A 13,846-nucleotide genomic window follows, 5' to 3' on the forward strand; every position below is an offset into this window, starting at 1 on the left:
AAATTCACAAATACCTCCCCCCCCTCCAGTGACCCTGCTCCATGCTCAGAAGAAGGCAAAAAAAACACCCCCCAAAACCCACCCTCTTTGATCCCTTGCCAAACTGGTCTGGAGAAAACTTGATGCCTCACCCCAAAGTAACAAACAGCATTTCCATGGGCATGTAAGAAAGAGCCACAAGAACGACGCACTGATGCAACCTTCCCTGCCCTCCTCATGACCTGCCTAAGTTCACACAATCAGCATTGCTGTCAGATGGCCATACAGCCTCTCTTTAAAAACCTCCAAGGAAGGAGAGCCCACCACCTCCTGAGGAGGAAGCCTGTTCCACTGAGGAACTGCTCTAACTCTCAGGAAGTTCTTTCTAATGTTGAGCCAGAAACTCTTGATTTTTTCACCCCATTGGTTCTGGTCCTACCTTCTGGGGCCACAGAAAACAATTCCAGCCCATCAGAGAGCCTTTCAAGTACTTGATGGTGATATTATCACCTCTCAGCCACCTCCTCTCCAGGCTAAACAGGCCCAGCTCCTTCCACCTTTCTTCATAGGACTTGGTCCCCAGACCCCTCACCATCTTCGTCGCCCTCCTCTGGACCCATTCCAGCTTGTCTATATCCTTAAAATGTGGGGCCCAAAACAACCCAGTACTCTAGGTCAGGGGTGGCCAACAGTAGCTCTCCAGATGTTTTTTGCCTACAACTCCCATCAGCCCCAGCCATTGGCCATGCTGGCTGGGGCTGATGGGAGTTGTAGGCAAAAAACACCTGGAGAGCTACCGTTGGCCATCCCTACTCTAGGTGACATCTTACCACAGCAGAGTGAAGCGATAACATCACTTCACGTGATCTGGACACTAGACTTCTGTCGATACAGCCCAAAATTGTATTTGCCTTTTTAGTCACCGCATCACACTGTTGGCTCATGTTCAGCGAATGATCCACTAAGACCCCTAGATCCTTTTCGCACATATTACTTCCAAGACATGTCTCCCCGTCCTATAGCCACTCACTAATTTTAAATTGCCAATAGGCAGAAGAACTGAATGTAGTCAGATCCTGGAATGAAGAAAACAGCCTTCACCAGGTGTCTGTTGTGTGGGGAGAAGATATAGGAGATTGTATGCCATTCTGAGTCTCTGATTCAGAGAGAAGGGCGGGGTATAAATCTGCAATTCTTCTTCTTCAGGTCAAGAGAGAAAGGGGCCAGGCACACCTCCTTGGGGAGGTTGTTCCTAATCGTGGAGCTCCCACTGAAAAGGCCCTCTCTTGCATACCCAGCAAACAAGCATCGTTGGTCAGTGTGACAGTTAAGATGGATTCTCACTTTGATTTTAGTTCCCAGGCAGGAACGTATGGCACTAGAATTCCTTTTTGTTCTGTCATGCTTTTAAGTTGACTCCTGCTATGGTCTTGTTTTTAGCGACGGATGACATGGTTGAGAGTTTGCAGTGATTATGCTAATAATATGGTCTTTTAATTTAAAATTGTTTTGCCAGCTGCTTTGTATTATATGCAGAAAAGCAGGCTGGAAATAATACATTGCATTAAGTGCCCTTGCATAAATCTGGAAAAGCATAAGTTGATATGATCACCATCTTCAAGTACTTGAAGGGATGTCCTATAGAGAATGGTGTGGAATTGTTTTCTGTGGCCCCGGAAGGTAGGACCAGAACCAATGGGTTGAAATTAAATCAAAAGTTTCCGGCTCAACATTAGGAAGAGCTTCCTGACCGTTAGAGCGATTCCTCAGTGGAACAGGCTTCCTCAGGAGGTGGTGGGCTCTCCTTCCTTGGAGGTCTTGAAACAGAGGCTAGATGGCCATGTGACAGCAATGAAGATCCTGTGAATTTAGGGGGAGGTGTTTGAGTTTCCTGCATTGTGCAGGAGGTTGGACTACATGACCCTAGAGGTCCCTTCCAACTCTATGATTCTACATCTGTGTCATAAGTCCTGATGAGGGGGAGCTGGAAGGGTTAACAGACATGGAAGAGTCGTCAGCCAGTTACTCAGTGGAACAACCAGCAGCTGGCCCATCAATTACTCTCCCCACATTCCAAGCATCAGTCTCCTCCAAGCTCTCCCTCTCCCATCTCAAGAGTTCGAAGCAGGCTTCGGAAAGAACTTTCAGGGCAAAGACATGAGGCATGCCGATGCTTCAGATCTCTCAGCCCTGAGTTCTAGCAGAGTTGCTGCCACCCAGGAAGCAGGCTGATTGAGGCTCCCATATAACTCCCACCCAGGACCTGGTAACCTCATGGAAGCAACAAGTCGATTCCCTGGCTTACATCAATGTTGCTTCCAGATCTTGACCTGCTTGAATTCCTTGGCACCCTGAGCCTTTGGCTTTTGGACGCTGACTTCTGATTCCAGTTTGTGATTTTGCTTTGGCGACTTGGCTCCTGCTTGACTTCCTGGACTTTGACCCTGGACTGGCTTTGGACTCCCACCTGCCTGCGCCCTGAGAACGTGACACATCTGTTACTCATCTACATTTAGTAAGGTATACAAAACAGGCCTGGCTGCCTGCTGCTATTGTGGGAAACATGGACAGTTCTATAAGTAAGAGCATCCTCATGTAATTTGAACCCTTTTGATGGCAGCAAAGACTGTAGTGGTTTTTCCAATAGCAATTTCCTGTTAATTAACTGTTAAAATGGTTGAGCCACGCTTGGGAAATGTGGACGGAATTGTCCAAATGTTCTGAATTTGACCAAATAAGAGATTGAAAAATGACAGCAAAAAATGTGTTAAATATTAGTCACCTTTTATTGATTCTGTAAACAGTTCAGTCTCAATGTGGTTCATTTATTTAAGCAATTTTTTTATTTTGTCACCTCGTTTGTTTCAAAGACACTCACTGTGCGAGTCCTTATGGTTGAGCGGCCTTCTTCTAGATTGTGCCTTGTGATGATTTCCACAATCCTGTGTGTCCGCTATTTGCTTTAATTACAAAAACGAGCCTCAGAAGCCTTTCATTTGCCAAAAGGGCGGAGGAACGATCGTCTCCTGTTCCCCCTTTGGTTTGCATGGTCTACGGAAGAGCCACTTTGCATGCAAAGTACAAGAGAAAATACATTTTTCTCCCCCTTTCGGCCAACAATGTCGCTTTGACGCTGACAGAACTAAGAAGTCTTCCTTCTTAAAAGTGAAAAAATATTCTGCTGGATTTTGATTATGTTGTAAGATATACGCTTTACCCTTTGGACAAAATGGCCAGCTTCAGTAGTATTAGGATTCAGAAGTACAAACATGATAGCTGAGTATCTGGCAGCAAATATCTCCTTCATGGTAATGTTTTTCTACACAGGGCTGCTGCACACATAAAGCCAGGCTGAACATATTTCGCCTCCTGCCTCTGTGTTTCTGATTTAGCGTCTCATTTGAGCGCTCCTGGACCACCTCAAGGCTGGGGAGGTGCCCGAGTCCCCCACGTCCACTACCGGGCCCCTTCTCTGGCGCACCCACTCACATGTCCCCACTTGCCTGGTCCCATTGATGGACCTCCTGATGGCATCTGTTTTTTAGGCTACTGTGCGACACAGAGTATTGGATTGGATGGTCCATTGGCGTGATCCAACATGGCTTCTCATTTATGTGCTTATGTTCCTGCATGTACACTCTTCTCTTGCCCACTTGCAAGCTCTCCTACTACCTACAGTAACAGCTGATTACACTGCCTGCACACCATTCCCCCACTGAGGCTGGGTGGAGGGTGCAGCTAGGGTGCTGTTGCCATGGCCACAAGGAACACGAATGCTTTGTGCGCCACTCACATGCTCTTCTGCAGCAGTGCTATGGTATGCGGATGCTGGCTCAAGACCAGCTATATGACAATTACACAACCTGAAGAAGGAAGATGATGATGATATTGGATTTATATCCCGCCCTCCACTCAGAGTCTCAGAGCATCTCACAATCTCCTTTATCTCCTTCCCCCACCCACAGACACCCTATGAGGTGGGTGGGGCTGAGAGGACTCTCACAGCAGCTGCCCTTTCAAGGACAACCTCTGCCGGAGCTCTGGCTGACCCAAGGCCATTCCAGCAGGTGCAAGTGGAGGAGTGGGGAATCAAACCCGGTTCTACCAGATAAGAGTCCGCGCACTTAACCACTACACCAAACTGGCTCTCTATTAGAGCTATGGCTGACCCAAGGCCATTCCAGCACGTGCAAGTGGAGGGGTGGGGAATCAAACCCGGTTCTCCCAGATAAGAGTCCGCACACTTCACCACTAGAAGACGACTGCAGATTTATACCCCGACCTTCTCTCTGAATCAGAGACTTAGAGCGGCTGACAATCTCCCATATCTCCCCCCCCCACAACAGACACCCTGTGAGGTGGGGTGGGGTAGAGGGCTCTCCCAGCAGCTGCCCTTTCAAGGACAACCTCTGCCAGAGCTATGGCTGACCCAAGGCCATTCCAGCAGCTGCAAGTGGAGGAGGGAGGAATCAAACCCGATTCTCCCAGATACGAGTCCGCACACTTAACCACTACACCCAACTGGCTCCCTATTAGTGCTACGCCTGACCCAAGGCCATTCCAGCAGGTGCAAGTGGAGGAGTGGGGAATCAAACCGGGTTCTCCCATATAGGAGTCCGCACACTTCACCACTGCACCAAACTGGCAAGTTCAGCAATAATTATGTTGCATGCTATAAAAAGGGTCTATTGGACTGTTTTTGGCACAAGGTATTTAAGACAATGACAGAGAAATGGCAGCAGAAAACCACTTCAAAGAGAGGGCAGGGATGTTACTGCGTAATCTGAATAACTGCATTAACATACTTTACAGTTGCATTGGAGCATTGCAATCAGAAATATTAGAAAGCTAGAAATCCTCCCAACTTATATCAGAAAGCTAGAAATCTTCACCCAAAGGGTGATTAAAATGTGGAATTCACTGCCACAGGAGGTGGTGGCGGCTACAAGCATAGCTTCAAGAGGGGGTTAGATAAAAATATGGAGCAGAAGTCCATCAGTGGCTATTAGCCACAGTGTGTGTGTGTGTGTGTGTATATATTTATACAAAAAAATTTTGGCCACTGTGTGATACAGTGTTGGACTGGATGGGCCATTGGCCTGATTCAACATGGCCCCTCTTATGTGGCACAGAGTGTTGGACTGGATGGGCCATTGGCCTGATCCAACAGGGCTTCTCTTATATTCTTATGTGACACAGAGTGTTGGACTGGATGGGCCATTGGCCTGATCCAACAGGGCTTCTCTTATATTCTTATGTGACACAGAGTGTTGGACTGGATGGGCCACTGGCCTGATCCAACAGGGCTTCTCTTATGTTCTTATGTGACACAGAGTGTTGGACTGGATGGGCCATTGGCCTGATCCAACAGGGCTTCTCTTATATTCTTATGTGACACAGAGTGTTGGACTGGATGGGCCACTGGCCTGATCCAACAGGGCTTCTCTTATGTTCTTATGTGACACAGAGTGTTGGACTGGATGGGCCATTGGCCTGATCCAACAGGGCTTCTCTTATATTCTTATGTGACACAGAGTGTTGGACTGGATGGGCCATTGGCCTGATCCAACAGGGCTTCTCTTATGTTCTAATGTTCTTATATCACTTTAGATATCAGAAACATTCATTTTGTTCATATTTTTAAAAGGTTGTAGAATCTTTTAATATGAATCCTGGACAAATGGTATTATCATCAATATTAGTAATTGATATTTTTCTTTGGTCCATGGGGTCACAAAAAGTCAGACTGGACTGTGCAACTGAACAATAACAATAACTGGAATACTGTGTACAATTCTGGTCACTGCACCTCAAAAAAGATATTACAGCATTGGAAAATGTGCAGAAAAGGGCAACTAGAAAGATTAAAGGGTTGGAACACTTTCCCTATGAAGAAAGGTTAAAACGCTTGGGGCTCTTTAGCTTGGAGAAACGTCAACTGAAGGGTGACATGATGGAGGTTTACAAGATTATGCACAGGATAGAGAAGGTAAAGAAAGAAGTACTTTTCTCCCTTTCTCACAATACCAGAACTCATGGACATTCACTGAAATTGCTGAGCAGTTGGGTAGAGAACTGATCAAAGGAAGTCCTTCTTCACCCAATGGGTGAATAACACATGGAATTTACATATAGAGCAGAGGTCCATCAGTGGCTATTAGCCACAGGGTACAGATAGAACTATCTGTCTGGGGCAGTGATGCTTGGTATTCTTGGTGCTTGTGGGGGGGGGGACAATGGGAGGGCTTCTAGTGTCCTGGCCCCACTGGTGAACCTCCTGATGGCGCCTGTTTTTTTTGGCTACTGTGTGACACAGAGTGTTGGACTGGATGGGCCATTGGCCTGATCCAGCATGGCTTCTCTTATGTTCTTATGTCTGGGGCAGTGATGCTCTGTCTTCTTGGTGCTCGGGGGAGGCAACAGTGGAAAGGCTTCTAGTGTCCTGGTCCCACTGATGGATCTCCAGATGGCACTTGGGGGTTTTTGGCCACTTGTGACACAGAGTGTTGGACTGGATGGGCCATTGGCCTGATCCAACATGGCTTCTCTTATGTTCTTTTGTGACACAGAGTGTTGGACTGGATGGCCATTGGCCTGATCCAACATGGCTTCTCTTACGTTCTTATGTCTGGGGCAGTGATGCTCTGTATTCTTGTGCTTCGGGAGGGGGCACAGTGAGAGAGCTTCTGGTGTCCTGGCCCCACTGGTGGACCTCCTGATGGCGCCTTTTTTTTGGGCCACTCTGTGACCCAGAGTGTTGGACTGGATGGGCCATTGGCCTGATCCAACATGGCTTCTCTTATGTTCTTAATAAGATATCATATAGTTTCTTAAAAATTGTGTCTCATATATACCAAATTTAGATTGTCTTGGCTAATAACTAATTATAGGACACAGACAATTAACAAGAATTACTACAGTAGAACATTATCCAGAATAGGGTTTTTTAATGTTATGAGCCCAAATGATTAGAGGCGAAGGCATGGGATCACAGTCTGCAAAATAGCCCCCATGCTCCTTAATCCATTAATGTTAAAAGAAGTAAAGAGAGATCATACGAAATGGGCTTTTAAAGGACAAAACTGCTAAATTAGAGCAAACACGGCAACGCTTCTGGTGTTGAGACAACCATGTCTGTGAAAGGAAGCACTGGGTGTTTTCCTTTCACTAATTTTTGAAGTTGCATCCTGTGTTATGCGCTGGCTTACAGCAGGTCTCTGGACTCTGCAGCAGAGACATCAGCTTTCTTCCCCCATAGGAATCTATCCAGGAGAGCGCTCAGCTCACACTGCCCTCACACTGGGAGTGTTTTAGACACACGCCGCCGCACAAAACCAGTTAAGAACCCACCAATGTAGCGTAGTCCTGCGGCACCACCAGGCAGTGATGCCAGCAAATAGGCGCCACCAGCCACCAATTGGACGCCGGCAAGCAGAGTGGTAAGCAAGGTGCTCCGGAGACCAAGTGCAGCATACAGGGTGCCAGCCAAAGAGCCCAAGTAAAAAAGAGCCAGGCCACGGCGGTCAGGCTCCCCTAGGAGACGACTCGGGCCCCGCAGGAAGCCGACGGCACCGAGTGCGAAGGCCGAGCCCAGGGACCATAGGAGAGCAAACTTCCTGAGCAGCAGCAGTGAGCCATAGAGGGTGGCGAGGCCAAAGCAAAGAACGGCCAGCAGCAGACACAAGGCGCTCCCCACCAGGCGCTGCCAGCGGGACAGACCTGTGGGCAGCCACGGGTCTGGCTCTGGCTCAGCTGCCCAAGGCCACGTTCCCGTTGCGGGGAAAGGATTCACCCGGCCAAACCAAGCTCCCAAACCGGACCCAGGCTCCTCCGTTTTATCCTGCGGTGGGCTCTGAGGTGCCGGCGGGACTGTTGAGCCGCTGCTCCCCTTAGACTGGGCCAAGTATTCTTGCAATTGCCGGTTCAGATCTGCCATCTTGGGAAGGAGGTGGGCAGTAGCAACTCTGCTGGGATGGGATGCAAAGACAATTCTCTAGAGGCAGCTGTTTGCTTGAACGATGCCCTTCAGGTTTGCTCCCCACTGCTGAGGAAATAGCACCAGCGCAGCCCCACAGTCATGCCGGTCTTCTAACAGAGGAAAGCCAGCCTGTGCTGTTCAATGCCTTCATGATGCCTCCTTCTCCAGGATTAGGAAGTCCACACACACAGACAGACAGAGGCCCTTGGTGTGTCTCACAGCTGAAGGGAAGACAAAAATTATGTATTCAGTTCATTTACACCCTGCTTCTCTCCCCTGTGGCTTGACGTCATTCACCTCTCCTCCAATTTCTCCTCACAACAACCCTGCCAGGTAGGTTAGTCTAAGAAAGTGTGGCTGACCCCAGGTCATCCAGTGAGTTTCTGTGGGGCAGAAGCAGAGAATTGAACCTGAGTCTTCCACATCCTAGTCCAGGGGTGGCCAAACTGTGCCTTGGGTGCCACATGTGGCTCTTTCACACATATTGGCCAACAGCAGACGGCTGGTTTGGGATGGCTTGAAGCCGCCCCAAGAAGAGCCAGCTGAAAATAAGAGTGCCCAGGTGCTTCCCGATGATGCTCAGAAAAGGGGCGGGCAACCAGGGAGTATCAGGAACGCTCACGAGCCCTGTCCACAGCTTCCAGGTCTTCCAGATGGCCGGGAAGACGTCTTGGAGGCGCCCCAGCAAAAAGGCACCACTTTCAAAGGCAGAAGTGTGTGTGTGTGTGGGGAAGCGCTTTTTTGGTTTGCCTGCATCCTGTCCCCAGAGCAGCTTTAAACGTCCACCTGTTATCACGCATTATGTGGCTTTTGAAGCGACCCCCCCCCCCAAGTCGGCTGGCAACTTGGAGAATGCATTTAAAGGTAAAGTTGCTTTCTTTCTACCTCTCTCTCCCCATCCATTTGCCTTCCTGCCTTGCGGCTCTCAAGCATCTGATGTTTATTCTATGCGGCTCTTACGTTAAGCGAGTTTGGCGACCCCTTTCCTAGTCCGACACTGTTAACCAGCACACCATGCAGGCTCTCCAATGATCTGGGGCCAGTGCCCACAGCTGAGGATGCCAACCTCCAGGTAGGGCCTGGAATTCAACTGGGGTTGGAACTATTTAGTCAGGTTACTTATAGTGCGCCTTTCTGACTGCGAGTCAAGGCAGACTGCAGAGTGGAAAGGGTAGGGTTGCCAACCTCCAGGTGGAGCCTGGAGAGCTCCCTGAATTCCAGCTGATCTCCAGGCGACAGAGGCCAGTTCCCCTGGAGAAAAGAGCAGCCTCGGAGCCGCCCTAAGCTCGCTTTCTCCACAAACTCCACCTTCGCATTTCCCACCCGCAAATGTCCAGGAACTCCTCAAGCCACAGTTGGCAACCCAAGCTCACCCAACTCTCCCCGCTGTATGGTTCCCCTGACAAACAAGATGGCGGCGGCCGCCCACCGGAAATGCCCCTCGCCCCGCCTATCCCGTCACGCGATTCTAAGACGTGGCTCCGCCCCTCCTCTCAAACGGCAGCCGCATCTCCGCCCTCATTGGACGCCCCTTTCGCCAGCCGGGAGCCCGCGGTCAAAATGGCGCCTGCGGCGTTTCCGCTCAGAGGCGTGCGTCGCGGAGGAAATGACGCTCTCGGCGCGCGACGGCCGGGTCTCTTCGGGTGGCTTTGCACGCGCGGGCGCCGGCTCGAGGTCAGCGGTGGCGGAGGAGACCCCGCGGCAGGTGAGGGGAGGCGGAGGAGAGTCGCTTCGGCCCCGGGGAGCAGGGAGAGGGAAGGGGCCAAGCAGCCTCCTCTTTCCCCGCCTTTTAGGCCTCAGGGGGCCGGGGTTGCCACCCTCCAGGTGGGAGCTGGAGATCTCCCGGAATTACAGGCAGTCTCTAGATGACAAGATTAGTTCCCGTGGAGAAAATGGCTGCCTTGCTAGGTATCCTCTGGTATTATACCCCCCCTTCGTCCCCCCCCCCCTCCTTTTGAATCATAGAGTTGGAAGGGACCTCCAGGGACATCTAGTCCAGCCCCCTGCACAATGCAGGAAACTCACAAACACCTCCCCCTAAATTCACAGGATCTTCATTGCTGTCAGAGGGCCATCTAGCCTCTGTTTAAAAATCTCCAAGGAAGGAGAGCCCACCTCCTCCTGAGGAAGCCTGTTCCACCGAGGAACTACTCTAATGGTCAGGAATCACAGAATCCTAGAGTTGGAATGGACCTCTAGGGTCATCAAATCCAACCCCCTGCACAATGCAGGAAACTCACAAACACCTCCCCCTAAATTCACAGGATCTTCATTGCTGTCAGGTGGCCAACCAGCCTCTGTTTAAAAACCTCCAAGGAAAGAGAGCCCACCACCTCCTGAGGGAGCCTGTTCCACTGAGGAACTACTCTAATGGTCAGGAATCATAGAGTGGAAAGGGATCCCCCAGGGTCATCCAGTCCAACCCCCTGCCCAATGCAGGAAACTTCCAAACACCTCCCCCTAAATTTACAGGATCTTCATTTTATTCAAGTGGCCATCGAGCCTCTGTTGAAAAACCTCCAAGAAAGGAAAGCCCACCACCTCCCAAGGAGGAAGCCTGTTCCACTGAGAAACCGCTCTAACGATCAGGAAGTTCTTCCTAATGTTGACTCAGAAACTCTTCTGATTTAATTTCAATCTGTTGGTTCTGGTCCTACCTTCTGGGGCCACAGAAAACAATTCCACACCCTCCTCTATAGGACAGTCCTTCAAGTACTTGAAGATGGTGATTCTATCACCTCTCAACGCCTCCTCTCCAGGCTAAACATAGAATCATAGAGCTGGAAGTGACCCCCAGGGTCATCCAGTCCAACCCCCTGCACACTGCAGGAAACTCACAAATACCTCCTCCTAAATTCACAGGATCCACATTGTTGCCAGATTGCCATCTAGCCTGTGTTGAAAAACCTCCAAGGAAGGAGAACCCACCACCTCCCGTGGAAGCCCGTTCCACTGAGGAATCGCTCTAACGGTCAGAACATTCTTCCTAATGTTGAGCCAGAAAATATTTTGATTTAATTTCAACCCACTGGTTCTTGTCCTACTTTCTGGGGCCATAGAAAACAATTCCACACCATCCTTTATAGGACATCCCTTCAAGTACTTGAAGATGGTGATCCTATCACGTCTTGGTTCCTTTCCTCTCAAGGCTCCACCCGCCCCCCCCCCAAAAAAATCTCCAGGTATTTCCCAACCCAGAGCTGGCAGCCATATTCCCCTCTCTGAGTTTTGCTCTCACAACAACTTTGTCTGATAGGGATGTTAACCTCCAAGTGGGGCCTGGAGATCTCCTGGAATTGCAGTTCAGACTATGGAAAATTGATAGTTTGGAGGGTGGACTCTGTAGCTTTATATCCCAACTCTCCCTCTCAGTGAGGCTATGTCTCCAAATGCCCATGAGTTTTTCAGCCTGGAGCTGGCAACCTTACTCCCTGCTTCCCAACAGCTAGGTGGGAGCTGAAATCCTACTAGGTATCCTACCCTAAAGCCTGGCCTAGCCCCACTGGTGAGACACTAATCACTACACTAAGCTATCTTAAGAGGTGGTAGGCTGTCAAAGGTCTGCTGAAACAGTTCAGTTTTACAGGCCCTGCGGAAGGTAGAAAGATCCCGCAGGGCTCTTATGGCCTCTGGGAGGGCATACCACATTTCTGGTGCTGCCACCGAGAAGGCCCGAGCCCATGTGGAGCATAACCTGGCCTCCTTTGGCCTGGGGATGGATAGAAGGTTTTGCGTCCCAGAACGCAGTGCTCTCTGGGGAACGTGCGGGGAAAGGTGGTCCCATCTTGCATGATTTTTCTTTTTTTTAGCATTCCCACAATCAAAGATTTCAGGTTTTCACGGCTGGCATCATCATTAGGGTTTGTAGAATCTTTCGGGCTCATCATTAGAGTTTGTAGAATCTTTCAGCTCTGCAAAACACCCTACAGACTACAAATTGCAGAAGGTCACAGAACAACCAGCACATTCCAGAGAACAATCAGCACAATCAACAACCATCTTCCTTATCTTCACACCCCTTCCAACCCTCCCAGCAATCAACACAAAACAATGGTCACATTCCACAGCCAGTTTCCTTATCACCACCCTTCCAGGAAGCCCCACCAAACAATGGGCACATTCACAAACCAATTGCCCTCTCAGCACACCCCCTCCAGCCTAGAAATAGCAGCTCTCCAGCAGCCCTGGCCTCACTCAATGCACAGCAGCCAAGAAGGTCAGAGCGCCTGCTCCGGCTGCAACGCCACTGAGGATGTTCTCCGCAGCTGAGAACGAAACGTCTGGAAGAAAAACTTTCTCCAGTAGAACACGGCACTTGAGCCCGAAAGATTCTACAAACCCTAATTCCCACAATCCTTTTTTCTTGCTCATCTGGTCTCTATCTTATCCAAGATTGATCACAGTGCTCCATAATGGGTCTCAGCCACCCTGAGCTTACTTCAGCAGGGAGGGCGGGATATAAATCTAATAAATAAATCTGGAGCTGTGTTTTTATTTCCGAAGGCTTCGAAATGGTGCTTCTTGCAACTGTGGTTCTTTTTCCCCCCTGTTTTCCTTTGTGCAGATCCTTGGAAATGATAAGTTGATGTCACTGCAGCGTTTCCACCCTTTCCCACCCTCATCCCTCCCTAGAGGTACAAAATGGCAGCCAAGTTGATGCAACGTTGCTATCGACTCTTCGGCTTCTCGTCCCCCTTGTGCATCCACACCAACGCGATGTGCGTGGGGAGCAAGATGGTCATTTCCAGAGCACCGTCCCAAATCCCTTTTGCCTCACTGAGAATCCCAAGCTTCGTAGGACGAACAGACAAGCTCTCGGTCCATGAGCAAGAGTATAGAGCACCGCCCAACCGCGAGGAGATGGAAGGTCTCATCGGCTCGGCATCCACCACAGAGGACCTCTTGAATTTGGGGGAGCTTCACCCTCTCACTGCAAACCAGGCTGCCTTAATAATCACTCGCCTCTCCCGTGTAGTGGTGGGACAAAAACTGGATCCTGGCAGCGTTTTAGAGGATGCACGTTTCCGGCACCTGCTTCAGACAGTGCACATGCAGGTAGGTTCCTGGAGAGACTGAGCAGATGACTGTTTCCTGGGAAGAATTAATCACAGGGGCAACGAGTGTTGTCATGGTGCACCTGGTTCCCAAGGTTAGGCCAGAGGGGTCTGCAGACAGTGGACTTTTCTCTTTCGTGCGCCACCTGCTGAGTTGAGCGAACAGGCGTTTCCACATAGCTCCGGCTTACAATTATCCACTGGCCAGATCGCCTGCGATGAGGATCCCTTTCTGCTGTCATAAGAGGGCATACTACGAGGGCGCCATGCACAGCTCTCTTATTTTCCCTATTTTATTCTTAGAGGTAGTAGGCAAGAAGGGAAGTGGATGGCCAGTTTGGTGTAGTGGTGAAGTGCATGGACTCTTATCTGGGAGAACCGGGTTTGATTCCCCACTCCTCCACTTGCACCTGCTAGCATGGCCTTGGGTCAGCCATAGCTCTAATAGAGAGCCAGTTTGGTGTAGTGGTTAAGTGTGCAGACTCTTATCTGGGAGAACCAGGTTTGATTCCCCACTCCTCCCCTTGCTGCTGCTGGAATGGCCTTGGGTCAGCCATAGCTCTAATACAGACCCAGTTTGGTGTTGTGGATAAGTGCGCGGACTCTTATCTGGGAGAACCGGGTTTGATTCCACACTCCTCCACTTGCAGATGCAGGAATGGCCTTGGGCCAGCCATAGCTGTAATAGAGAGCCAGTTGGTGTAGTGGTTAAGTGTACAGACTCTTATCTGGGAGAACCGGGTTTGATTCCCCACTCCTCCCCCACTTGCAGCAGCTGGAATGGCCTTGGGTCAGCCATAGCTCTAATAGAGAGCCAGTTTGGTGTAGTGGATAA

General features: G+C 49.9%; 2 protein-coding genes across 2 annotated transcripts in view; one reads left to right on the plus strand and one right to left on the minus strand.

Moving 5' to 3' along the window:
* Positions 1 to 6,909: 6,909 nt before the first annotated feature.
* Positions 6,910 to 9,427, minus strand: SFT2D3 (SFT2 domain containing 3). The gene is made up of 2 exons (XM_060247948.1): positions 9,331 to 9,427; positions 6,910 to 8,178 (listed from the first exon to the last, which is right to left on the minus strand). The coding sequence occupies exon 2, from the start codon at positions 7,913 to 7,915 to the stop codon at positions 7,274 to 7,276; it is 642 nt and encodes a 213-aa protein (XP_060103931.1). The 5' UTR covers positions 7,916 to 8,178; positions 9,331 to 9,427; the 3' UTR covers positions 6,910 to 7,273.
* A 150-nt stretch (positions 9,428 to 9,577) lies between these two features.
* LOC132578311 (FAST kinase domain-containing protein 4-like) overlaps positions 9,578 to 13,846 on the plus strand; it is a 52,529-nt gene continuing 48,260 nt past the window's right edge. Inside the window, exons 1-2 of the mRNA XM_060248249.1 lie at positions 9,578 to 9,631; positions 12,522 to 13,012. Of these exons, the coding sequence (XP_060104232.1) occupies positions 12,599 to 13,012 (414 nt within the window). The 5' untranslated portion in view covers positions 9,578 to 9,631; positions 12,522 to 12,598. The remainder of the gene's footprint in view (positions 9,632 to 12,521; positions 13,013 to 13,846) is intronic.

Source organism: Heteronotia binoei, chromosome 10 (genome assembly GCF_032191835.1).
Source record: "Heteronotia binoei isolate CCM8104 ecotype False Entrance Well chromosome 10, APGP_CSIRO_Hbin_v1, whole genome shotgun sequence".
NCBI classification, from domain to species: Eukaryota; Metazoa; Chordata; class Lepidosauria; order Squamata; family Gekkonidae; genus Heteronotia; species Heteronotia binoei.

Bases quoted from the DNA above. Each gene is read 5' to 3' on its own strand.
- SFT2D3 (XM_060247948.1), bottom strand. From the start codon at position 7,915: ATGGCAGATCTGAACCGGCAATTGCAAGAATACTTGGCCCAGTCTAAG.